Consider the following 26,714-nt stretch of genomic DNA (forward strand, 5'->3'; position numbering starts at 1 on the left):
CAGCAAAAGTTCACTGAATAACTCTTTTATTTTTGAATTTTGTATATAACTCTTTCTTTTTGAATTTTGCCTGTATAAATTGTTTTTTGTACAGATTGTCACTATTGTTCCTCTTAAGGAACAGCAATCTTGCGTGCCCGTATTTTTCGTGTTGTTCCTCTTAAGGAACAGTTGTTGTTCCTTCTAAGGAACAGCAGCCGTTCCTCTTAAGGAACAACAATTTTGAGCGCTTACATTTGTTTGTTGTTCCTTTTAAAGGAACAGCTGTCGTTCCTTTCTAAAGGAACAGCAGCCATTCCTCTTTAAAGAACAACATTTCTGCGTATTTCACAATTTTTGTTGTTCTTTTCAAAGGAACAGCTATTGTTCCTCTGAAGGAATAGCATTTCCGCACTTTTGTTTTTTGTTGTTCCTTTCAAAGGAACAACAGTTCTACGTGTTTCTTTTTTGTTGTTGCTTTTAAAGGAACAACACTTCTGCGTGCTTATTTTTGTTGTTCCTTTTAAAGGAACAGCTGTTGTTCCTTTTAAAGGAACAGCACTTCCGTGTGCTTATTTTTGTTGTTCCTTTCTAAAGGAACATCTGTCGTTCCTCTTAAGGAACAGCACTTCCGCCAAATTGTTTTTGTTGTTCCTCTTAAAGGAATATCACTTCCGCCCAATTGTTTTTGTTGTCCGCCCAATTGTTTTTGTTGTTCCTCTTAAAGGAACAGTGCTTCTGCCAGATTGTTTTGTTGTTCCTTTTAAAGGAACAGCCCTCCTTCGCATTTTTACTTTCTGCCATCCCTTCCGAAGGAACAGCAGTTTCGATTTCGGATGATCTTACGTTGTTCTGCCAAAGGATCAGTATTTTATTTCGCGCTTGCTTTATTTGCTGTTCCATCTAACGAACAACACTTTTTGAGTGCATTTTTTTGTGTGTGTATGTGTGTATTTCTTAAAGAACATCATTTAGAATATTTTTGTGAATGATCGTTCATTGTTCATGATCCCTTTAAGGCACAGGTATATATTCATGCAAGAACACAAAAGCTAGAGGATACTGAAATGAGCAAACCAAAGAAAAATCGTTATTTGTAGAGAAATTGCTTTGTATCGATAAGAAAAAAGGGAAAGGACACAACTATTTATATCAGTTTGTTGTCTTTATCTTCACTAAAACTAATTTGATTGATTATTTTTATCATGTTGGTTCTTCCTTAATTTTCATAATTCTCTTTGATCATTATTATTGAATAAGAATAAGGGTATATTTTCCTGTATTGAGATGTTCAGACTTCTTCCACCATCCCTACTCTTAAGGAGTGTTGAGCCATCCTCTATATATAAATAGGAAAGTGCTATATAAAAAGAAAAGAAAAAAAAAAAAATATATATATATATATATATATGATTACTAACATGATTTGTCAAATGAAGGATGGGGGTCTCATCAAGAGCCAGCCTACCATGATCATAAGGAAGCAGTGAAGTGGCATTCCCACTATGGCCACCACACCAGGGATATGATCCAAGACGCATATCAGAAAAAATAAAAATAAAAAGTCCTTGGAATAGGAGGTCTCATCACGAGCCGGCCTGCCCACCTTTCACTCCTTCCTGGTGAATGGCATTGTGATTCATCTGGTTACCAAGCCAGCACAATGGCCTCCATTCTGGCATCACAAAGCACTTTCCTAGGCATACATAAAGGATTATGGTTCCAAGGGTGAAAAAAGCAACTTTGTCAAGGTTATGAACACCTGTGGGCAATAGAGCTCTGTTGATGGTATTGAAGTCATACTTTTCATACATCAATAGTCATTATAAACCCTTTTCTTATATCTTTATCTTGATTTCAAATGAGATTATGTTATATAACCCTTTCGAACCTCTTACACATGAAATATTGTTTAAAAATCAATCATAATGGTTAAAATGGATAATGACTGCATAAGCATTTTTACTTACGTCAGTTGTCCTCTCCTCTATTTTTCGCACATTTCATAGCATTTCCATATCTATTCACGATTTTCATCATAAGCCTCGATTTCGGTAATCCGCTGCTTTTTGTAATCATGTCATGGATATATACATTGTTCTTTTCCTTTTACTGGACGACTGCCGTCCGGCACGCTGCTCCTCCATTTTTCGGTCGAGGACGACCTATCATATTTCAGGGGGGCACGGGTGACCTCCAGAATATGCCGGCATACGTGTCAACTCCCTATTTGGAGGTACTACGACTCCATCAGAACTCGGAAATAGCAAGTTTAACAGTATTGACATTTCCCAATATGCACAGCTTGTTGTTCCATTATCATTTCTGTGTTTTTTTTCTCTGTAAAAATTAACAGTGTGCTAAGCCTAAACAAAATGGGAGGCAGATCAATACGCAATGAATCGCAGGTGCTAATAATCTCTGACGCTGCACGCGAAATTCTAGTGAGAGCAGGATGGATTGCCTACCTTAACCGACTACAGCAGTCTCATGAAACAGTGGCCATCGAATTTCTGCAGAATTTGCAGGAAGATCGTTCCATGGTGAGGGGGAGGCAAATAACAGTAACAGATGCGGTAATTGTTAAAGTATCGGGACTACCAGCTGTTGGACCAATATGGACCCAGAAAAAAGTGAGACTTTAGGAGGCCATAGCTATCTTTCGGGACAAAGGACAGAACCTTACCATCAAAAGAAAAGGAGTCCTGCCTGTAACCCTGGGAGAGCCTTGGGCAAAATTAGCCAAAATAGTGCAAAGCTACATCACATGCGATGGGAGAAAGGATGTGGTAAGACCACGCCATCTCAAATTATTAGCAGTATTAAGACAAAAATGTGCTGTAAATTTGCCTGCATATTTAAATTTTTTATTGCATGATGCTGCTCGGAGCATAAGGAAATCTCGTCATACAGAGATGGTAGTAAGTCATCATGGGTTAATTCGGCTAATAGTCAGTTATAGTCTTGCTCAGCAGCAGATTAGTTGGGAAGAATTGGTATTCTCAATAGACGGGGGATTGGCCTTACCAGCCCCGAAAAGAAAAAGAACCACCAGCACATCAATTAGACCGCAGAAACGCAGACAGTCCGCCAGATTGAGGAGAAGCAGGGGAATGTTGGGAAGTCTCCAAGATAACAGTAGCCAACCCTTAGAGATATATGGCTCAGAGGATGAGCAACCCCCACAACTCGAAGGAGGGGAAAACGTGGAAGAAGAATTGGAGGAAGAAACTGAGCACTCGGATGAGGAAGAAAGGGAAGAAGCAGAACCTCCTGCAACCTCCAGCGCAAGTCCACTACAAAATCCGCTGCAGGAAGATGAATTGGCCCAAATTTTGGCCAATATGGGCGAGTACATTCAACCTCAGAGCCCGCTCAACCTCAATATTGAGGCAGCACAATCACAGGAACACTCTGCTCATAGTAAGAGTGCATCCGAAGAGATGAATGATAAGGAAGAGGAAGAACCACAATCACAAGAACACTCTAATCACAGTGAGAGTGCATTTGAGGAGATGAATGATGAGAAAGAAGTAGAAGCAAAAGCTACCCAGGAAATAGCAGATCAAACCAGGGCTACCTCCCCTGAGAAACCTAATCAGGATGACGAGAACACTGAAGAAGTGTTCCAGGCAGAAAATATGGAAACGAGCCAAGGCGAGGGCACAGTCCCTGAAGAACAAAACCCAGCTGAACAGCCAAGTCCACTCAAGGAAACAGTTGTTCCTCTCAAGAAAAAGAAGAAGAAGACGAATGAAATCAACAGACTGCGAAAGGAACAGCAAAGGCCACTAAATGTAGTAAAATGACTCAGACAATAGATAAGGGTCCTAAAAATGGGGAAAATCTCAAAAAGAAACCCAAGAACAAAGGATGCAGCCACCCAGACGAAACCCCATAAAATAAAGGCCAAGGGGACTCAAACCGAGCCCATATCCATTAGGGACAACAAGGAACAGCATGCGGCTGTTACAAACGCAGAGGCCCAAACAGAAGACACACCAGTCTGTAATAAGGACGTCCAGACAGAGGCATTGTCCTCTAGCGTCACGACCGACCAAACAGTTCATGACAAAGAAACACAGACTGAGGAAACCAGATGTCGCAATAAGAAGATCTAGGTAGATCTTCAACCTAAAAGTGTTTTGACAGACAATGACCCTAGGGTAGTAAAACTCCAAGAGGATCTGGCACAGGCTCAGCAGATTATAGAAAAGCTCACAGAAGAGACTGTTCCTCAGGAGAAATATCAAAAGTTACAGCAGCAAGTAAAGAACATCAATGCATCGGAGAGCGAGGCCTTCGATAGATGTCGAAGGGCAAAGGAAAAAGTTAAAAAGGTAACCAATAGACTAGACACAGTCATGAGTCAAATGGATACTCTCTATTCTCTATATACAGATGTTCTAGCATGTAGGTCCCCTACCAAAAATTATGCTTTGTTTTTATTAGAAAGATATTTGCAGTTGAAAATTAACGCTGTTAAGGCAGGGAAGCCTATAGAATTAAAAATTGTTGATGATTTCATTAACTGCTGTAAACACTATGGAGTAAAAGTTCAGCGATTACTCTGTGAATTTTATTTGCATAACTTTATATTGGAGGAGGAAATGGAGAAGAATCCAAGTCCCTTTGTGGGTGATGTCCAGTTTCAAGCATTCATTTCGTTTGTTGTTAACCAGTTAAAGTGGCTCAAGGCCCATAACACCTTTCAGAGACAAGAAAACGGGTTAGACCTTTGGGTAAGGGGTGAACCGGAAAACCCATTACAGTTGTGGGATAAGCATAGAAGCTTAATGAGAAAGAAGGGTGTGATCCAGACATTGGGACCCATTCACCAAGCAGTTGTCCAGCAAGGGGTAGAATACTTCCTATCCATCAAAGACCTTGCCATAGCAGCAGCTAAACTCCGATGGAAGACTTCCAATCGGAATGTTCAGGATAGAGAGCCATTCAATTATGAAAATTTTAAGTTAGCTATTGGTCGCCTGGTTACCTATAGTAACCTCATCTTGAGAGAAGGCCCGTATTGGCTAGGTTGTAGGTTTCGAAGTCCAATTATCTGGTATCCTGCAGCAGGGTATAAGGCCCTATATGAATTGCCTGAAGGGCAGACAGGGCGCATTTTTGAAGTTTTAGCTACACATCATGGTTTTAGACCACTTCATGAAAATCCCTCTCCAGCCTATTCCCTAACTGCCTTGCATGTAAATTACACAGTTTTCATGAGGGCATGAAAAAGGGTAAGCAGGGGGGTGTGTTGAGCGATGGAAAAGGTATGTATTTACCATTTATTTCTTTATCTTTTCCTTTGAATCATAACTCCTTTACATTCTAAGATGGTAATATGTTAAAGAATTATGATAGAATTAAGGAGATTTGTGATTGATATAAAATAACTAATTATTGTCTTTTTCTATACAAAAAGTGAAGGAAATAGAAAATCACTATTCGGGAGGAAAAGACAAAGCAGAAGCAATTGTTGTCCCTTCGACAGGAAGCCGTATCCAAACAAGGAGATCAAGATCGGAGCGCATGGTCCAGGAAAAGGAAGAGAAAACGCGGCATCAGCGCAAGAAGACAAAACGATAAACTGGAGATCAAAGATATAGCGAATCCCTCAGGATCCTTTGATCCTGAGGGATCGCTGCTTCAAGACTTATCTATACTCTTGATACTTCCGCCTGCCCATTATTAAAAGCGACAGCGCTTGTAGCCCAGGGGGCGGAAATTATTATCAATTGGTAGAACTTACTGTTGTGATCTCAACTTCTATCATCAACTCTCTTTGAAGAGCGATAGCTGTAAACTTTGACATATATGATTAACATATAACTCAGTCGTTGTTCCATTATCTGATCCTGGAGTAAACTCAGCGGTGCTTCACTGGTGGCTAAGGGCCCGGCCCTAGTGGATCCACTTGCTTCTTGTATCACTATTTTACAATTACAGTTGTGTGTGGTTTGATTTCCTTTGCATTTCCTTAACTCGCTTTATTCGGTAATCTTCTGTTTCTGAACATTTCATTGAATTGCTCTGTTATATCGAAATCGTAATTGGATAGCAAGATTATTATTCATAACCTAAAATGTCATGTTGTTCATTCTTAAATAATATTGCATTGTCTAATTCGGATTTTGTTGTTCATTTACAGTTGCGATTGTTGTTCATTTAACTACGGTTTACTTACAACTGCGATTGTTGTTCATTTAACTACTGTTCAATTATAGTTGTGATTGTCGTTCCTTTATACCTGTGGTTAATGTTAATTCTGCTAGGATAAGATTACTGATTCAATTTAGTTTACAGTCGTTGTGTGTTTCCATTTAATTAGCTTTACTGTTCCGTTATATTTCAGATTGTTGTTCAATTCATTTAGAGTAAGCTTTGTTGTTCAATTCATTTCTGTTAGATTAAGCTTTACTGTTCAATTTTCCAATAGACTTAGTTGTTGTTCCTTTTCTGCAAGGATTTGCTTTCACCTTTTAATTGATAGTGCAGCAAGTGTGTTTCAGTGAGCATTTCCAATTGAATTGCCATTTCCAGTTATTTGCTCTAATGTGGATTAAAAGGTCAATTACTGTAAAGAACATTGACTATCGTTGTCTAAGTTCTCAGATTGGAGATCTTGTTTATGATTGATTTCATTTATATCAGTTGACAGAGGAAAGAGATATCACTACTGCATCCTCCCCTGATAAATTGTTGTAGTTTTCTGAATGAATGATTTAAGTTTCAAAGCATTAAGGTTTCTTTTAATTACAAGTAGATTCTTTTTCCAGCATCTGTTTACTCTTGTATTTAGCACTGTACTGCAAACTAGAAAACATTACTCTTTAATCAAGTGACCGCCTCAGACTGAGTACACTCTTGAGATAAAAAATCGTATCTAGATTAATAGTTAATGTAGGATAAATAGGGGTTAAAAAGACACCTTTTATCACTCAACAAGTATCTCTGTAACTTCGTAGGTACAGGAACTCAGATTTATGATGGGTACAGGATTGTCTACCTTTGCATAAGGCTCAGACTTCGGATGGCATTACTATAGCTTCATATGGGTGCTACAAAAATAGTAACTTTCTCGGCATAAGTATGATGATAAGGGCTTCAGTGCAATAGGGGAAAACTCTGTCTCATCATTCTAGACAGTATCATCTTGGTATAGTAGTGATGACAAGAATCTCAGAGATCCACATCAATCTACACAATCTCGGCATAATTCAGATGAAGAAGGTCCTATAGTAACACTATCTGCAGTCATGATCTTAAGCTTAGATATGATCTCAATGGAGACTCTGTCACAAGGTTATGATCACAACGAAGGCGCAGCTATGGTGAAATAGTCATGACCTTTGTGGGCCTAGGTGCAGACCTTAAGAAGATATCGGTGGTACAATTAAGACTTCGATGAAAGTGCAAAGATGTTGCAACAACAGTGAAGAACTTGATGATGACCTCAAAGGTGCAGCAATGATGATGATCTTAGTAGTGACAAAGAAGAGGATTGGCGTCTTGGTCTTGGAGTGGCTCAATAAGTCTATGGTCATGGTCTTGGTGATCGCCAATTGGAATCTCTATAAGAAGAATTATCTGCGGCTTTTCCTCTCCAAGAGGGAGAGGTTTTGGCCCTGGCAAAATACCAACATATTGTGTTCTTGTCTCTTTGTTTTTGGTAGCTATTTGATGAAATAAGTATTAGAATATTTCTAATTAGTATTTAATGCTCAACCTTTTAGCTGTTGCTATTTTTATTCTTTTAGCAGTTTCTTAGATGAAACTGTTTGTTTCCATATTCTACATAGAAACCTGATGTTTCTATTATTGTAAATATCTTTGTATTATCATTGAGCTGTTTGCTCATTTCTAATTAATTGATTCAATATTCTTTTACATGTGTGTCTCGCACTGTTTTATGGTATCAGAGCACAGGGATTTTTGAAATAATTTTTCATAGTTTGAAAAATTCAGTAGTTCATTTCGAAACTACTCTCAGGGTCTGTAGATTTCTTGATCAGCTATCCTCTTCATTCCTTTCTAAGGTCGAGCCCTCTGTAAGCCAGGTAGCCTTCACTGAGTCTTAGCTTCGGCTTTGCTCATTGTGATAAAAGCTTACAGTCGTCAATCTCGATACAGAAAGGGATTCTCTTGAAATTAAATCAGGCATTTTGAATCCGGGGGCAGCAGTCGATTTGTCGGTTGAACAGTTTCTCTGTTTTGAAGTCTTGTTTATTTTTGTAGCCCGTGAATTCTCAGTATTCAACCCTCGTCTTCAACCTGTGTTTTCACGGTGAATCCTCAGCTGAGACGATAACCACGGGAACGTGGCATCTCAGTCTTCTTCTGTCACAATATCTGGAATCGCACGCATATCAATCTATTGACTTGGTGAATACAGCTGGAAGCGGTAGCAGAAATCAAAGTTAATACGTTTTTGTTTGAATATTTTCGCTCACGTGTTCGACAGAACCACGGCACTTTCCAGCGGCTTTGGGTATCCGCGTCAACATTTGTTTGAGTATTTTCGCTCTCGTATTCTACAGAACCACGTGAAGGCATTTTCCAGAGGTTTCGGGTATCCTCGTCAGCATTTTCTCCGACCACGAAGCTTCATTTCTCAACGTCCTCCGCAGAAGTATAAGTGACGGCAGGGTTTACCTCCCGTGTATTCTTTTTACCTTCAGTGTGTGCGACTAGCGTGATAACCAATGTTGCACAAAGCGCGATCGGGATTTAATCGGCGCCGGGAAAAAAGCGGAAAAAATCGTTAAAAGCGGGAAAAAAGCGTTTGGCACAAAAATATTCATTTTTTTTCAATTTTTTTAATATCTAAACGATCTACAACATAAAATAAATACATTGACACATAAATATGATAAAAAAACTAATATATAAGATGTTTAATATCATTTCTAGTGCTAAAATCACACATAACATTGAATCATGTCCTGAATAGTAAGTCCTAAGTCCCAACTCAGCCTCAAAATATCAACAAAAAATATGATAATGTATCTCATCATGTCATAATGTCATATACAATAAAATGAAAGTCTAATCCTATTGATTTCCTCTGCCCCTCTTGCGAGAAAATGGCACAACTTTCTGTTTCCCTCTAGATGTAGAAGCTGGTGCCTGTGCTGGTGGAAATGGCAGTGGAGTCTGACGTGCTCTAGAAGCTGAAGAACTAGTAGTAGCAGCTACAGGAGGCTGAGGTGGACGGAGACCACGTCCTCTACTGGTGGTAGTGGTAGCCCGGGTAGGCGATGTCACCTCCTCCTCCTGCTCCTCCTCCTCCACCTGCTCCTCCTCTTGCTCCTGCTCCTCCTGCTCCTCCTCCTCCCCCTCCTCCTCCCCCTCATCCTGCACTAACCAATCATCAGTGGGATCCATGAGAGGCCTCTCGGTCTCAACCCTCCATTCAGCAGTGGTGTCAATCCCATCCAATGAGATGGCTTCCGTATCAGGTGTCTTCTCTAGTTGTCTCACCCACAATCGAAGATTGTAGTAGACATAGACCATGTCATTAAGTCTATGGGACTCCAACCTGTACAAAGTTCATGAAATAATAATTAATAATTAATATTATAAAAAAAATATTGTTTAAAACTTTAATGAATTCAAAAATTTATTTGGAAATTTGCAATATTTTAAATGTTTAAGTGTTAACCTATTGCGCTTCTTGTTGTGTATTTTTTCAAATACACTCCAATTGCGCTCACATCCCGAGGAGCTGCATGTTTGGCTGAGGATGCGTACGGCAAGCTTTTGCAAAAGGGGTACTCTGACACCATACATCTTCCACCATGCGTCTACAACAAAATTACAAATAAAATTTTAAATAAACATAAGAAAAAAATGGAATTTGAAGAGACAATGAAATTTGAAACAAAGTTACAAAGTACAAACTAAAAAATACCTGGCATTTTAATCGTCCTATCAATGACAGCCATCTCAAAGCCAAATGTGCCACCTGACAACTTATATTGCTCAATTTGTCTAGAGATCTCCATACGTTCTTCTGGAGATCTCACCATCTTCTGGACACAGGTTAATAATCCTTCCACGACCTCAACATCAAAATTAAACCCACATGCATAAGAAAATGCAGGGTTCAGGAAAAGCCCAGCAGCATGAATGGGACGATGGAGTGTGTTGTTCCATCGCTCATCAATGACTGCCCATAGAAGGAGTTGTCTCTGAAACCCATCATCTCCCTTATCATCATAGTAGGACCGAATGGCTTCTTTGGCCCTGTCCATGGCTTCATACAAATAGCCCATTACGGGCTTCTCACCATCAACCAACCGAAGAACCTTTACCAAAGGTTCAGTAACAGCGCACACCTCCTGCACTCCCGCCCAGAAGTCTTCCTGGTATGAAACTAGTCTGCACACGGCTTCTCCTTCTGGTTTGCGGCTCATTGGCGAAGCACGCCACTCCTCTGAAAGAAACATTCTCTTCAAATCCCACATAGAATTCAAGAGGGATTGAAAAGATATGAAACTCGTCGCAAACCGTGTAATGGCGGGGCGCACCAACTCTTTGTTGTTGGTGCATTTTCTCATCAAGCTAAGCACAGATGTGTGGTTGTAAATAAATTTTGTGATGCTTTTTGATGAGTCAACAACCTCTTTGACAAAGGGAATTTTCCCTATGTCCTCTAACATCAAATCAATACAATGGGCAGCACAAGGTGTCCAAAATAAAGTAGGATGCCTGTCCATAAGCATTCTACCAGCAGCAACATAATTTGCAGCATTGTCCGTTATGACTTGGACAACATTTTCTGCACCCACCTCCAAAATAAACACATCCAGCAAATCACATAAAGTTCTTGCATCTTTGATTTGATGAGTTGCATCAATAGATTTGATAAACATAGTCCCCTTGGGACAACTAACCAAGAAGTTTATAAGGGTTCTCCCCTTTTGGTCAGTCCAACCATCTGACATAACAGTGCATCCTGTTTGTGCCCATGATGCCCTAAAATCCTCCAATCTTTGGGTGCAGTCACGCTTTTCATCTTGAAGAAGCCGGCCTCTGAAATCATGAAGAGAAGGGATTTTGTACCCCGGGCCAACACTGGCAATAGCATCAACAGTAGGTTGGAAAAATGGATTATTCCTTATAATGCTGAAAGGAATATCACTCCAGAGGAGAAATTTTGTCATCAACTTGTCAGCTTGTTCTTTTTCAGTTCTTTTTAGCATTGAACCAATAGTTGGTTGTGAACCAGGTGTGGTTCGAGGAACAAAATATGATGATGCAGCTACCGGATTGACTGACGCTGCAGTAGAACCAGTGCCACTTGGCCCACTTCCTTCAGCTGACCTTTTTAGTTGCCTTTTGAGTTCTTCTTTGGCCTCTCTAGTGTGCTCTAATTCTCCCAATGCTCTCATGGCTTTTTGGATAATTTCAGCAGTTGTATTTAGACAGGGCCCCACATCATGTCCAGGGATTTGTGCAAGGTGGAACTTCAACCTGTACACCCCCCCGAATATTTCCTTTCCACACAACTTGCAATACAAGTTTTGTCTATCATTCGGAGTTTTAAGGTCACCATATTCCCAGAAAGGATCCAATTTCCTTGGCATGTTTGTTTTTGAATTTTGAATTTGCAAACCTATGGAAAAAATTAAAAATAAGGATTAGGAAATAGGAATTTAGGATTACATAATACAAATTACAATTTAGCATTTAGCATTTACAAAATTACAAGTTAATTATTTCCAAAATCCCAATTTCTAAACCCAAGTTACCCAACCAAATGCCAATGGCAAATGCCAAAAAACAATGAAAATTCAAAAAAAATAAACAATGTTTAAAAAAAATGAGAAAATAAAAATAAAAAATTGGTTCTCATAGTCATAACAAATTACCCATCCCAAATCAATGAAAAATTACAAAAAATTCTTTAAAAACAATGAAAAAAAAAGTTTTTGTAGAAGCAAAACAAAAAAAAATTAATCTACATACCTTTCTTATGGACAAATTGGTGATCTTGTCTTGGATTTCTCCTAAAACCACTTGGATTCGCTCCCAAATTCGACGGAAACCCTCCAGCTCCTCTCCCTCACCTCTTCTCCTCCTCCTCCGCGCGCAAACAGCAAAATGACATAAAAAAAATCGATTTTCGCCTATTAAAAGCCCGCTGCCCCGTGCCTCTGCGATTTTTTCTGTAAAAATCACGATTTTTTGGAAAAAATCGCTATAAAAAAAAGTCCGCGATTTTTTGGTATAAAAATCGCGATTTAATCGAGCAGAGGAAAAAATCGCGATTTTCCGATAAAATCGCGATTTTAACAACACTGGTGATAACCAACTACACGGCATTACAGTGACGGCATTTTTTTTCAAGTTCAGATTCTATCACGCATATATATCACGTGACGGCTTTCTTTAGTTCCAGTGACGGCTATCACGCATATATATCACTTCAGATTCTAGTGAAGGTTTTTTTATGTGACGGTGATACATTGAAGAACGACAGAACCCTGTTGAAGAACATTGATACAGTTAAAAAAAAAATTTCACTCGTGTATTTTTGCTCACGATTTCAACAAATCGATATACTCCAGAGATCCTCCAGATCACGTGACGGCAGTTTCCAGATCATAGTAACAGCACGCAACGGCATCACGCATTTTCCAGGGATTTTCCAGTGACGGTATTTTCAAGTGACGCCATTTTCCAGATTCACGTGTTTGTGTAGCGGTTTGATTAAAAGTTTATTGTGATTTTCTTTTGAAGCGGTGGGACCAGAACAACGTATACAGCACAGCGTGGACAGCGTCAGTTTACGTATTTTTTTCAGCTTTAATTTTCTAAAGATACATGTGACCTCTTGTCTGGTGCTTTGATCTGGTGTTTTGGTCTGGTGTTTTGATCTGGTACAGATCTGAGTTTTTTTTTTTGCATTGTTCAAGGCAGAATTTGTTAAGGTTCTGTGTCAGTCTCATACAGTCATCTTGATATTTTCTTGAAATTTATCTGTGGTTCCTTCATTTGAAAAGGCATCACCTGAAAGAGGAATTTTAAAACGTATCTTGTAGCCCTAGCCATACAAGAGTCTCGGCCCTTATTTCTTGTTACTTGATCTCTGAAGTTTGGCATTTGTTTGCTCAAGGCTGCCTGTGAAGAATTTGTTCTGCAGCCTGTGTTAAACCGGCAGCTGTATAGTCAATAAAATCACTTCAAACAGCAGTGTAAGACTTGTGAAAGAAGGGTACAGCTACAGCAGTGGAATCTGCTCTATTGCTATTTTTTTAGACTGTGGAGATATATTTTGTGTGCTGGACTTCTGTATTGTTTTTGGAAAATGGCCATGCTCACCAATCTGATGTTAGAAGGAAATCAAGCCTTTTACGCCTTTATGGCTAAAAGGTCTTCAGATCATGTTCCTTCTTCTGCATGGTACATTGATTCTGGTGCATCACGCCATTTCTCTCACAGGCGTGACTGGTTTATTGACTTCTCCCCTTTCAATGATTCCGTGGTATTTGGCGGAGGTGAAAAGTACACAGTAGCTGGCAGAGGTACAGTTCAAATTCAGTCTGGTGGGCGCACACTCATATTTCTGAATGTATACTATGTTCCTGGTATGGAAATTAATCTGCTGTCTGTCAGCCAGATTATGAGGAATTCTCCTCAGCTTGATGTTGTGTTCAGTGCACACAAGTGCTCTATTATTGACAGGGAGACTAGTCTAACAGTTGCTGTTGGCCTAGAGGACCATGGTCTATATAGGCTACTTGACACCGGTGACTCTCCAGAAGTGGCTCTAGCAGCACGTGTCTCTCCCATCAGTACTCTTTGGCATCAGCGATATGGGCATCTAAATATGCAGTATCTCTCTCAGCTCTCCCGGGAAGGACTTGTGTCAGGATTACCTGATATTCAGACTCAGCAGTTGGGGGTATGCGGCGCCTGTCAAGCGGGAAAGCAACATCGGTCTTCATTCAAGAATGGAGAATCTTGGCGCGCATCTAAGGTACTCCAGTTACTTCATGCTGATATTTGTGGTCCTATGAATACCGCTTCTATCACTACTTGCAAATATTTTTTACTTATTGTAGATGATATCAGTAGAAAGATGTGGGTGTATTTTCTAAAAAATAAATCTGATGCACTTAGTACCTTACAGAAGTTTAAAACCTTAGTTGAAAAAGAGTCTGGCTGTAACATCATGACTCTTAAGACCGACAATGGGGGGGAATTTTGTTCTTCAGCTTTTGCCAATTTCTGTGATATTCATGGCATCAAACATCAGTTAACCGCACCCTACACTCCTCAGCAGAACAGTGTTGTCGAGCGCCGCAACCGCACGGTTGTTGAAATGGCTCGTTCCATGTTACAACACAGGAGTGTTCCAAACAGATTCTGGGCTGAAGCAGTATTTACTGCTGTTTACCTTCTTAACCGATCACCCACTCAGGCTGTTACAGGGAAGACTCCTGAAGAGGTTTGGTCTGGTCGTAAGCCTAAGATCAGTCATCTCAAAGTATTTGGCTCAGTTGCATATGTTTGGATTCCAGCTGCTAAGCGCTCTAAGTTGGATTCCGAAAGCCAGAAACTCATGATGACAGGGTACAGTGATCATCACAAGGCCTATAGGCTGATAGATATAGCCACTGGTCGTCTTAGCTTCAGTCGGGATGTAGTCTTTGATGAGGACAGAGGATTCTTTCAGCAATGTTCTGAGGATCAGCCTCACAGTGTTCTTCTTCCAGTCAGTCCACCTGATGGGAGGGATGATGTAGCATCAGTATTTGATAATACTCTATCTGAGCTTCCTCCAGAAGCTAACCCTCCTCTTGCTGTCCCTATTGCTCTTGAGCCTTCTCCACCTCCTTCTGATATTGGTTCCTCTGCTCCTGATATTGGTTCTTCTTCTCTTCGGCCTAAATGGTGGGCTAAAACCATAGGTGATCTCCGGGATGATGAGCTCCTTGAAGGTAGAACTTCTAGACATAAGAACAGACAACAGTCTACAGTCAATTTTGCTCTTATGGCTAACCTACACAGTATTTTTGAGCCTCAAACCTATTCAGAGGCTAAGGGTACATCTGAGTGGGAACAGGCTATGGAAGCCGAATTCCAGAGTCTTCAGAAGAATCACACCTGGACACTTTCTGATCTTCCTGCTGAAAAAAAGCCCATAGGCTGCAAATGGGTGTATAAAGTGAAATACAAAGCTGATGGAACCATAGACAAGTATAAAGCTCGTCTTGTGGCTCGAGGGTTCTCACAGAAGGAAGGCATCGATTATGAGGAGACTTTTGCTCCTACAGCCAAGATGAGTACCATAAGGCTTGTTCTTGCCCTAGCAGCTCAGTTCAATTGGAAAGTTCATCAGATGGATGTAAAGAGTGCTTTCCTAAATGGTGATCTTCAAGAAGAAGTATACATGACGCAGCCTCCAGGATTCAAGGTTGCTGGTCAAGAACAGAAAGTGTGTCGGTTAGCTAAAGCAATCTATGGATTGAAACAAGCTCCTCGGGCTTGGTACATGAAAATTGATCAGTACCTGACAGATCAGGGTTTTCAGCGGAGTCCATCTGATGCAAACCTGTATATCAAGCATACTGGTGATGATATCTTGTTTGTGGTTGTCTATGTGGATGACCTTATCATTACTGGCAGCTCTGCACATTTGATCCATGGGATCAAACAAGATCTATGCAGAACTTTTGAGATGACAGACTTGGGACTTCTTCATTACTGTCTGGGGGTTGAAGTTTGGCAGACTGAAAATCAGATCTTTCTCTCTCAGTCCAAGTATGCCAAAAATCTTGTGGGAAGGTTCAGAATGCAGGATTGCAAACCGGCCACGACTCCTATGGAACCAAGGCTCAAACTTTCAGCACAGTCACCCTCTCCCCTTGTGGATGAAACTTTATTCAGGCAATTAGTGGGCAGTCTCATCTATCTTACTGCTACCAGACCTGACATCAGTTTTGCAGTAAGCTACATTTCTCGCTTTATGTCAGCTCCTAAAGCTGATCATTGGATAGCAGCAAAGCGGGTGCTACGATATGTGCGTGGTACTTCTGATTATGGCCTCTTATATACTCGCAGCTCCAATCCTATTCTCCGTGGCTACACTGACTCTGACTGGGCCGGTTCGGTTGATGACCGTAAATCTACAGCTGGGTATGTGTTTAGTCTAGGATCTGGTGCTGTTACTTGGACTAGTAAGAAGCAACAGGCAGTGGCTCTCTCCTCAACAGAAACAGAGTATCGGGGAGCAGTTAAGGCATCTTGTGAGGCAGTTTGGCTTCGTCGTATGCTTGCAGATATGCATGTTTTCCAGACAGGGCCTACTTCTTTGTTTTGTGATAATCAGGGAGTGCTCAAACTTGCCAAGAATCCAGTCTTTCATGAACGAACAAAGCATGTGGAAACTCATTGCCACTACATTCGCCAGCTGGTTGAAGACGGCTCAGTTCAGTTGCAATATGTTCCCACAACAGAGCAGCCCGCTGACATTTTCACCAAGCCTCTTGGTCCTGATAAATTTGTAAAATTCCGAGGGTCTATTGGTGTTGTAAATAGATTGAGCATTAAGGGAGGGTATTAGAATATTTCTAATTAGTATTTAATGCTCAGTCTTTTAGCTGTTGCTATTTTTATTCTTTTAGCAGTTTCTTAGATGAAACTGTTTGTTTCCATATTCTACATAGAAACCTGATGTTTCTATTATTGTAAACATCTTTGTATTATCATTGAGCTGTTTGCTCATTTCTAATTAATTGATTCAATATTCTTTTACATGCGTGTCTCGCACTGTTTTAATAAGAAACACGCTCTCTAATAATGTCAAAGAGAAGATTGTGCTAATAAGAAAATTAAAATGCCTCACAAATAGCTATTATGCGAAAAAGAATCTCATTAAATCAATGCCCTAGATTCTTCAACATGGTATCAAAGCTATGGTTGCAGTCTAAGAAAGGGCAGAAAAGAGACATACAAGGATCTGTCTTCAAGGACATCAAAGCAAGTTGAAAGGTTTAAAGGAGCAAGTCTACAACAAGCAAGTCTACAATAGTACATGGAGTATCAACTTCAGTGATTACAGTCATGCACTCAACTCATGTTCAGTTTGATGGAGTATATCAGTACCATTCCTGGGATCCTCACTTCTTGATCACTGAACCTTCTCTATGAAATAAAAGATAATCTTGGCATAAATTACAAACTCAGGGATATATGGCAGAATTGATCCAAGAAGTGCCTCTCACAATCCATATTATACCATTGTCTCAATCTAGTTACTGCAAGAAGGCAGTTTCGGTGATAAGACAGTCTCTCTATACAGTGCCTCTCTACACAAAGACATCACTGTCTCAGTACAGTGTCATAACAAATACTTGTCACAGTCTCGGATCTTGAACAACATGATGCTCAGATCAGAACATAAGTCTCCTTATATCACTATCATAGTTTGGATAATGCTCGATGTAGGTGTTTGCTGGTGCACTCCGAGGAATACTGAGTGTGATAAAGTCCACTTGTGGGATAGCAGTATCACTAACATGTCAACAATGTGCTCAAATACCTTAAAGATGAATTGGAAGTCAAGATGATCTCAAGGTCACAACGCAGTGTCGGTGATGTCAAAATCACAAATGTCATGGAGCTAGAAGGCCTCCAAGGAAGTCTTGACAAAAGGATACTAGTGATGGGCAGCTCAAGCAAAGGAAGTACCAAGGTGAAGATCTCCTCTTCACATGCCAAGTAAGTATCTTTCATGTTCAATCAATTTTTGGTTTAATAACTTTCTTTTGCAAGGAAATAGAAATACTGGAGGATAGTCATAGTCCTCATGAAAAAGGTCCTTGCATAGAATAAGGAGGATTGTCATAATCCTCATAGAAAAGAGAAGTCATTGATGTCTATGGAAAGGTCTCTGAAGGTCAAGAAGTGCTTGAATGCATCAAGAGACTCATAGGAATCGTATGAAATCACTCAAAGGTCCTCACATGCCAAAAGAGGAGACATAAAGAGAGATATATGAAATACTAGAAGATATATTCTCTGAAATTGTAGTAAAGAAGGTCACATCACTTAGACCTACACAAAAGTTTGGTCCTCAAGCAAAGCAAGACAGAATAAGTATAGCTAAGATTCAATGCTATAGAAAGATTTTGGAAGCTCATATCACTGAAAGATGGAGGAAGCTGAAGAAAAGGGCCAAGAAAAGAGGGAGTAACAAATCTCTCCTATGAGTAAGATAGTATCCCTCACAAAAAGGTTCCTATCATAAGCTCTTAAATCTTGTGTTATAAGATATGACAATGATAATAAGATGTATCATGGCATCATAGAAGAATTAGAAACAAGAACTCGTGACATCACCATGGGAATCATGAAGGACAAAAACCATGGCAGACAAACATGTAGGATATAGCTCATGGGAACCTCAATGGACATTGAAGGAAAGGAAGAAGTCATCTAAGACAAGGCTAATCATACATCAAGTCAAAAAGGAAAACATCTGTCAGTTGGGGATATAAGATCCTCAAAATTCTCTAAAAGAATCATCATTGTAGGGTTCACTAATCTAGAGAGGAAGCAAGTGTTTCAACATGAACTCCAACTTATGGAATCCATAAGATGATGTGATGACATGAAGCAAATCAAGGGATTGAAGATCTCTTCAATCAAGGAAGCTGCTGGAAGAAGCCTTGATGACCTGAAGGTAAAAATAAGGTATGTATTCTTGTGTTTAATATTATAATGACATGACATATGGTTGTAGATAACATAGATCATTACTTCTATCTTGAGAAGCATGATCAAGAGAAAAAGGATCTCCTCCTCTGAAAGGATGCAAGAAGACATAAGTCACACTAGATGAAATCAACCTAATATGTCCTCGTATGAAGTATGAGGTGGCTGATCACAACTAAGAAACTCTGATTAAAAGGCACCTAGGAATGGAATGTGTGAGGAAGGAAGAGATCATGAGATACGCAACCACGATAAAGGCATTCACCATCCAAAAGACCAAGAAGATTTGACTAGGAAATCTACTGGAAAGTTATGAAGACTCTGATGAAAGTCTGAAAAAGATGAAGACCCTTGACAATGGATATCTTTGGGAAATGTGTCAATATGTGTGCAAGATGTTGAAACCTACAAGAAGATGTCATGATGACTAGCCATCTCGTAAGGTATGATTTAATTTAATATGATGTTTTGATTTATGGAATAATATCTGGACAATGCAGGGCTACTCAAACAAGAGTTGTAATTACAAGTACAACTAGCATGATGAGAAAGAAGTAGTCATATAACGAAAGAACCAGATATGAAGAAGGCCACTTTCCATGAAGAAAAGAAAGACATGATGAACTAAGGAGGAAAGTGATCGATGGTTGTTGCCCTACAAGGAAGTAGCTCAACTAATTTTCATGACATCAAGGAGAGAAGTTGATCAAGCAGTTGAAGGACCCACGAAGAAAAGAAGTCGCTAAGAGGGAGCTCTGAAAGGTCCCTGATCAAGAGGGAGCTTGGATTGGATCACCCCTGATTAAAAAGGAGTGGCAGTTGTGTTTTTCTATTTCATGTATCATGCACTAGACCAAGACTAGCAGTCGTAAGTCTAGGTGAAGGTCATGAATGGAAATGTAGACACATGATAAACACAACATTCTTGTCTTCACCAGGGAAAAAAGAATGGAGGATTGGGTAATCATCTGGCATTCGATGCTCTTTGAGGATGTGTAGGGCATCCAAGATAAGAGTAGGCAAGAGGACCAATATTCTTTGAGGGCTAGGAACCCAAGATGACCAAGTACCATAATAAATACCTCCCTAGTTAAGAGGAGTGTTGAAGAAAGTGTAACTACGTTCGGTATTTACAAAATGTAATTTTGATCTTTGTACTTGTCAAGAAAAAGAAATATTATTTTTCTAAATTATAAGAATGAGTTTCTTGCTCATTTCATAGGTCTAGGAAAGTCAGAGTCAAAGACATGTAAGGAGCTCTTCATGAGCCTATGAAAAATGTATACAAGTCTAGAACAACCCTCCAAGACAAGCGCGAAGAAGACTACTTGCAAAACGATGAAGAGATCAGTTAAGTCGGCCCCAAAGAATATACAAATGACATGTCGTCTCAATAAAAGAGACCCTTCAGTTCACATTGACATGTCGGCTTATTATGGAGGCATAACACCTATAAATAGGCGGCTAGAGTTACCACAGAAAATCAGAATTTTGGATAAGTATCTTTGTAACTTCGGAGGTATAGGAACTCGGATTTCGGATGGGTACAGGATTGTCTATCTTTGCATAAGGCTCAGACTTCAGATGGCATTACTGTAGCTTCAGATGGGTGCTACAAAAATAGTAACATTCTCGACATAAGTATGATGATAAGGGCTTCGGTGCAAGAGGGGAACACTCTGTCTCATCATTCTAGACAGTATCATCTTGGTATAGCAGTGATGACAAGAATCTCAGGGATCCACATCAATCTACACAGTCTCGGCATAATTTAGATGAAGAAGGTCCTATAGTAACACTCTTTGCAGTCATGATATTAAGCTTAGATATAATCTCAATGGAGACTCTGTCACAAGGTTATGATCACAACGAAGGAGCAGCTATGGTGAAACAGTCATGACCTCGGTGGGCCTAGGTGCAAACCTTAAGAAGATATCGGTGGTACAGTTAAGACTTCGATGAAAGTGCAAAGATGTTGCAACAACAGTGAAGATCTTTGCGATGACCTAAGAGGTGCAGAAATGATGATGATCTCAGCAGTGACAAAGAAGAGGATTGGTGTCTTGGTCTTGGAGTGGCTCAGTAAGTCTAGGGTCATGGTCTTGGTGTTCGTCAATTGGAATCTCTATAAGAAGAATTATGTGCGGGTTTTCCTCTCCAAGAGGGAGAGGTTTTGGCCCTGGCAGAATGTCAACATCTTGTGTTCTTGTCTCTTTGTTTTTGGTAGCTATTTGATGAAATAAGAAACACACACTCTAATAATGTCAAAGAGAAGATTGTGCTGATAAGAAAATTAAAATGCCTTGCAAATAGTTATCACGCTAAGAAGAATCTCATTAAATCAATGCCCTAGATTCTTCAACACAAATAGGTTGGGAGGTACAAAGGCGGTATGGTAACTGCAGTAGCGGGAAAAACCACAATTCAAAACCCTTTCAGGTATTCTTCTGGATTCTATTTAAATTCAGTTATCAAATTTTAATGTCTGGATTGGCAGAATTTAAAAAAAAAAAATCCAGTTCTTTTAGCTAAATTAATAATTTGGGTCTTACAGTTTAGGGACTAACATCAAGGTGATTAATATAGTACAAGTGACTAAAGGAGAAGCCTACCTATGGGCAGCAAGTTGACAGTGATCAAAAGGAGTTGATCTTTGTGTGAGCATTGGAGGCAAAGGACAACCTGGTACAAGAGTTGAAAGTCCTAGGGTTTGTAGGATAAAACCCTAGAGCAAGACTTGGAATGTTGAATGCAAGTGGATTTGGTGTGATGCATACTTGGTTTATCTCCTTGATAGCATGTGGAATGACTTTGTGTTGATGCTAGCTTGTTGTTAAGCCTTTGGTGTGGCTAGATAGCTTGATGAATGGCTTGTTAAGCCTAATCCGCAAGATGAAGAAACAAAGGAATCTAAGCTTGATGAGATTACATATGGAATTCATTAAGGAGGAAAGGATCAAGAGGGAGTTGACAATTCCCTACAACACTCAGCAATTTCTTCCTTAATCAAGAGATAAGTACTTCATATCTTTCTCCCTTAATTATTGTTATTTTTCCTTGGTGAGCCTCTTGTCTTTGTATTTTTTGCTTGGTTATAATTATTTCTTCCATGGCCTCCTGAATGAGGTTTGCAGGTACATTGTGAAGGTTGCCACGGCAATGATTCTAGCAGCAAATGGCAGCATCAAGAAGAACAAAGCAAATTTTGTGGCAAGAGGGTTCTCCCAGTAAGAGGAAGTGGACTACAAAAATATTTTTTGCTCCAGTCTCTGATGGGTAGGTTCTTGTATGACCTAAGGGCTCAGCGTGAGTAATTGATGTTCGAGAGGGAGAAATTGTACAGACATCTAGGACTGTACCAGATGACCAAAAGAGCTTCCAATTCCAATGGAGCAAACCAACAGGCGAAGTGAAAGGAGTAGCTTTCCTAGAGGATGTCATGGGTTGAGATTGTCAATATGCTCAGAAACAGGAGGTCTCTACGAGCAGTATGCTTATTTGAGAAGACCATGTCAAATAGCAGAAGGACTTCATTACATGATATATGGAGTAGCAAAGGCAAGAACGGCTTGCTTATGTGACAGAGGGAGCAATAGTGGCAAGAGGATTTGCTTTCATGACAGAGGGAGCAGCCAAGACTACCACAGGAAGACCTACTTTAGTGTCAAAGGGAGTTGGCCTTAGAGATTGAAATGAAGGATTCTAGCCGAATAAACTATTTCTTGGAATTGGAGATTGATATTTGATGGATCTCACAATGTACAGGTAGTTGATTGGATCTTTGATGTACTTGGTTAACACTAGGCCTAATATTTGCTTTGGGGTGAACACCATTAGCCAATATATAACCGAACTGAGGCAGATACATGGGGTTGCAGCAATGCATGGTTGAGGTATGTGCATGGTACAGTTGAATATGGTCTGAATATGTCTCAGGTGGTGAAGTTGTGAAAATTCCTATACTCAAGGAACCCCTACTACAGCAAAACTGAATTTACTTCTCCTACTTGATTTTAATATACATTATCAAGTCATTTTCTAAAAAATACTGAAGTAAATTACTTTTGCTACCTACACCAATTTAATTTGATTACATGAAACAAGAAACTGAGCAAAGAACAAGATACATAGGACACAGATATTTTTGGACAAAATAGTCACTGAAAAACCCAATGCGGGAAAATCGGTGCCGCAACTCTGAGGGCTTGATATTATTAAGTAGTAGTTTTGAATACAAAGTTGGATGCCCTCCTGGAAATCCAGTGACAGAGAAAAATATGATCGCGGAAAACTGAGTGAGTTTACCTCACTTCACCCAGTAGATTCTGGATGATCTGGCAGCAGAACTGGGTAACCCCGACTATCTCTGCGTTGGCCCTGCGTAGGCCCTGCGTTATCCTTACAAGCTATACGTCAGCTTCTGTGTTGTCTCTTCTAGCTCCTAGAACTTCTTCATCAACCTCTCCCGGTTGTTTCGGCAATTTTGGTTTTCTACGTGAGGGCAGCTTCTGCTCTGCGTTGGCCCTTCTAGATCTGCGTCAAGCCTGCGTGGGCCCAGCGTCAGTCCTTCTAGCTGTTGCACTGCCTCCACTAGTGGCTCTCCGCCTCTCTGTCCAGTATTCCCAAACTATCCCTGCCCCTCTGCTGCAGAATGATCACTCAGTTCAAATTCTCAGCTTCCTAACCCCAGAAATCGAACTCCAGATCAATTCGTTCTCTCTATGTGTGTTTCTAAATGAACCCCAAGCCTCCTTCTTATACTTTTCTCGTTGAGACTTCAACAACCGAGATTAAGTCTCTAATCAACGGCTAAGATTAAAATCTTGACTTGATCTGTTTCTAGAACATTCTCATCCATATTTTGATTAATACCCATTAATACTTTAATTTTCCTAAGTTTAGACTTAGGAACTCCAATAAAAATATTAATTATTTTAATAAAATACAATCCGGGTGGAATTTCAGCAAAGGATTTATGGTTCTTTAGAACTCATGTGCCTTAGCCTCTCCACCAATTTTCATGGCTAGAGCACATATGATGTTACCAAAAACTAACATAAGTGAGAAGGCAGGATATACAGTTTCAGACCGAGACGGAAGTGCTGAGAAAAGAAACAGCACATCAAGCTGTTGCTTTACTCTGGGATCGACTATGATATCCTAGTTTAGCATGAAGTTGACTTCCATTGCACTCAATACAACAAAGACGGAATATATCGCAACCTATGTCGCAAGTTGTGAAGCAGTATGACTGCGGAAGCTTCTTGCAGGGCTCTTTGATCAGGTCACTTCATTTGAGACATGGTGCAGAAAGGAGCAATGAGCTCCAATACACATACGCAGATGAGAAAATTGTTGACATTCTCACCAAGCCTCTATCTAGAGTGAAGTTTGTATACTTCAGAGACAAGCTTGCCATGATTCAGAATGCCTCCCTCGTTGAAACTTGAGACGGAGGGTTGATGTCTTTGCATGATCAAGTCATGCCATCTCCTGAAGCCATAAAGGACTTTGGTTAGGTCATAAAGGAATTTGACCAGGGGATATGGATATAGTTACCATTGAACCCAGAAGGACTTGGCTAGGTCGTAAGCGACTTTGACCAGAAAGGTGAATGGCCTAAGGCAATTATAGGGGTAAATTACAGGATTAGACAGATCTTCTCCTAAGAACCCAGATGGACTTGGCTAGGTCATAAATGACTTTGACTAGAGGAGATAGATGTAATTCACATAAGGAGCCATAAAGGACTTTGGATGAGGTTGAATGGTCCAAAGGCAGATTCTCTCTTGAGAAGCCAAAAGGACTTGGCTAGGTCAAAAAGGAGTTTGACCAGAGGAGATTGATACATTTTCCTAAGGAGCCATATAGGATATTGGCCAGATGTAAAAGGCCCTGGATACTCACATTGCCACTCCAAGATGCAGTTATCTATAGAAATCCATCAACAATAGCAAGCTCATGAATTTTTCTTATGGAGGAGAAATTTCAGCTAAGGGGAAATTTGTTGCAGCCAAGGAGAATACCTTCGTCACTAAGAGGGAGTATCGAATTTTGTGTAACATCAGGAGGTATTTCCACATGCCAAGAGGCCTCCTAAGTTGCCTTGGAAGAATTATGGAAATTAAAATAAAATAAATTTTATTTTGGGCATCATGTAGGCTCAAGAAGTCAAGTCAACCCCACCATGAAAGGGTGTGCTTCTTGGTAAAATTCACCCATTCGACTCGTATATATATACATACATCCACATATATATATGATGTGACACTTCATTTGATCACTCATCATCATCTCTCTTCTATAACAGCCACATGTGGGAACAGATAGAGGATGAATTTGACTGAAGTTTGGCCTTGGATTTTTAGCAGAGATTTCTAGACAATTTGGAATTGTAAACCTTGTTGAAGAATAATTTTTGCTAGAATAAAAGTTGTTGGGTTTTCTCCCAAGTTTGGGTTTCCCAGGTAAAATTTGTTATTTGTATTGTGCACGGTTGTCTCTTTATGGTCTTTACCGTTTCTGTTGCATTTATTGTTGAAATTTTGTGTGTATAATTGCTCAACGATATCAGTGGGATTAGATAAATTGTTTGAAGATCATTAGGCAATAATTATCAAATCAGAAAATTGATTTCTACTATGCATCATTGTAGAAAATTCAACATTTTGTGCCCTGCCTTTGGATTCACATTGTACTTGGTGTACTTGTTGTTGTACTTCTCTTTTCTATTGTGTAAATTGCTTTCTCAACCCTCTTATCCTCTTCTCCAAAGCTCATGAAAAATGAATGCATAATGATGCCTTTTTTTCCTCCTTGACTTGCCTTTTTGCTCTCTCATTATGAAGAGTGACCTAACCCTAAGATCCAATGGTTGAGATTAGATCTTAGCCATTGAGATCAAATCTCTCATTGACCCACTTATGACACTTTATCCCCTAAGTAGCCTTTTTCATTTAATTCACAAAAAAATCACTTTATGACTTTATATCTCATAAATTCACTTTAACTTTATATCTCATAAAGTGATGTCAAGTGGTTATGTTCGACACTTTTTCCTAGGTAAGACACCAAGCCTTAGGAAACATTTGTCCTTGGTACACTTTTTCGAACACAGTGTATATCTATGTACCATTAGAGAAAAGGACAAAGTTGGAACCCTCAACATGGAAGGGCATATTTTTTGGGTGCAATGAGACTTCCAAGGCATACATGGTGTACTTTCAGTCACGGGAGAAGATTGTGGTGAGTAGGGATGGTAAGATGAGGAGCGCAAAGCCTTAAGGAAGACATATGATACCATACCAGTGGTACATGGCCAAGAGCGAGAGGCTTTGAAGCTTGGGTAGAGGCCAGCAACACCAACAGCAAGTACTTGGTCTTCAGATCAGGAGGAGGAGCAAGAGGAACCTTATGAGTGGCATCAATGATTATGAGCCTTCTAGCATTGAGATGGTTGCAGATAATCAAGTTTGGAGGGATGCCATGATGAAAGAGTATTCTTCCATTATGAAAAGCAATGTATGGGATATTGTTCCTAAGATAGTAGGAAAATCAGTAGTCACTTTGAGATGGATCTTCAAGATCAAACATGTTGCAGACAATAGCATCGAGAAGTATAAGGCTAGGTTTAGTCGAGTTTCCATCAATCAAAGGTCAATCCCTTAACTGGTACAGTCTCCCTCTCTCCCTCTGAGGGTTAACGTCTGCCACTCACACTTGTGACCTGTTTATTATTATCTCCTCATGTTGATTCATGGATTCTTTGCCAGAACAACTAGTCTCCTCTTCCTGCACACTCTAATCTGTCCAACCATGCTACTAGTCAACGCAACCTATGTACTGCAGCTCCTATGATTTCTTGCCAATCTATTGGGCCTTATCTGTCACTCATGACTAAGCTTGTAACCTTGTGCACTGTGCTTCAACCTACAAGTGCTAACCCCTAAACAATTCCCCTGACCTACAACTTGACCAACTTGTCTTGCCCTACTAGCCCAATC

At 39.9% G+C, this 26,714-nt stretch overlaps 2 protein-coding genes across 2 annotated transcripts in view; both read right to left on the reverse strand.

Moving 5' to 3' along the window:
* LOC149262253 (BSD domain (BTF2-like transcription factors, Synapse-associated proteins and DOS2-like proteins)) overlaps nucleotides 1-26,714 on the reverse strand; it is a 408,058-nt gene that overhangs the window by 268,640 nt on the left and 112,704 nt on the right. The gene's annotated exons all lie outside the window — the stretch shown is intronic.
* Nucleotides 9,329-10,421, reverse strand: LOC149262254 (uncharacterized). Its single transcript, XM_089383669.1, has 2 exons — nucleotides 9,647-10,421; nucleotides 9,329-9,523 (listed from the first exon to the last, which is right to left on the reverse strand). Exon 1 carries the CDS (start codon nucleotides 10,398-10,400, stop codon nucleotides 9,885-9,887), a length of 516 nt encoding a protein of 171 aa, XP_089239795.1. The 5' UTR covers nucleotides 10,401-10,421; the 3' UTR covers nucleotides 9,329-9,523; nucleotides 9,647-9,884.

Source organism: Pinus tabuliformis, chromosome 6, assembly GCF_031772625.1.
Source record: "Pinus tabuliformis cultivar Carrire ecotype Pingquan chromosome 6, CPIR1, whole genome shotgun sequence".
Lineage (NCBI taxonomy): Eukaryota > Viridiplantae > Streptophyta > Pinopsida > Pinales > Pinaceae > Pinus > Pinus tabuliformis.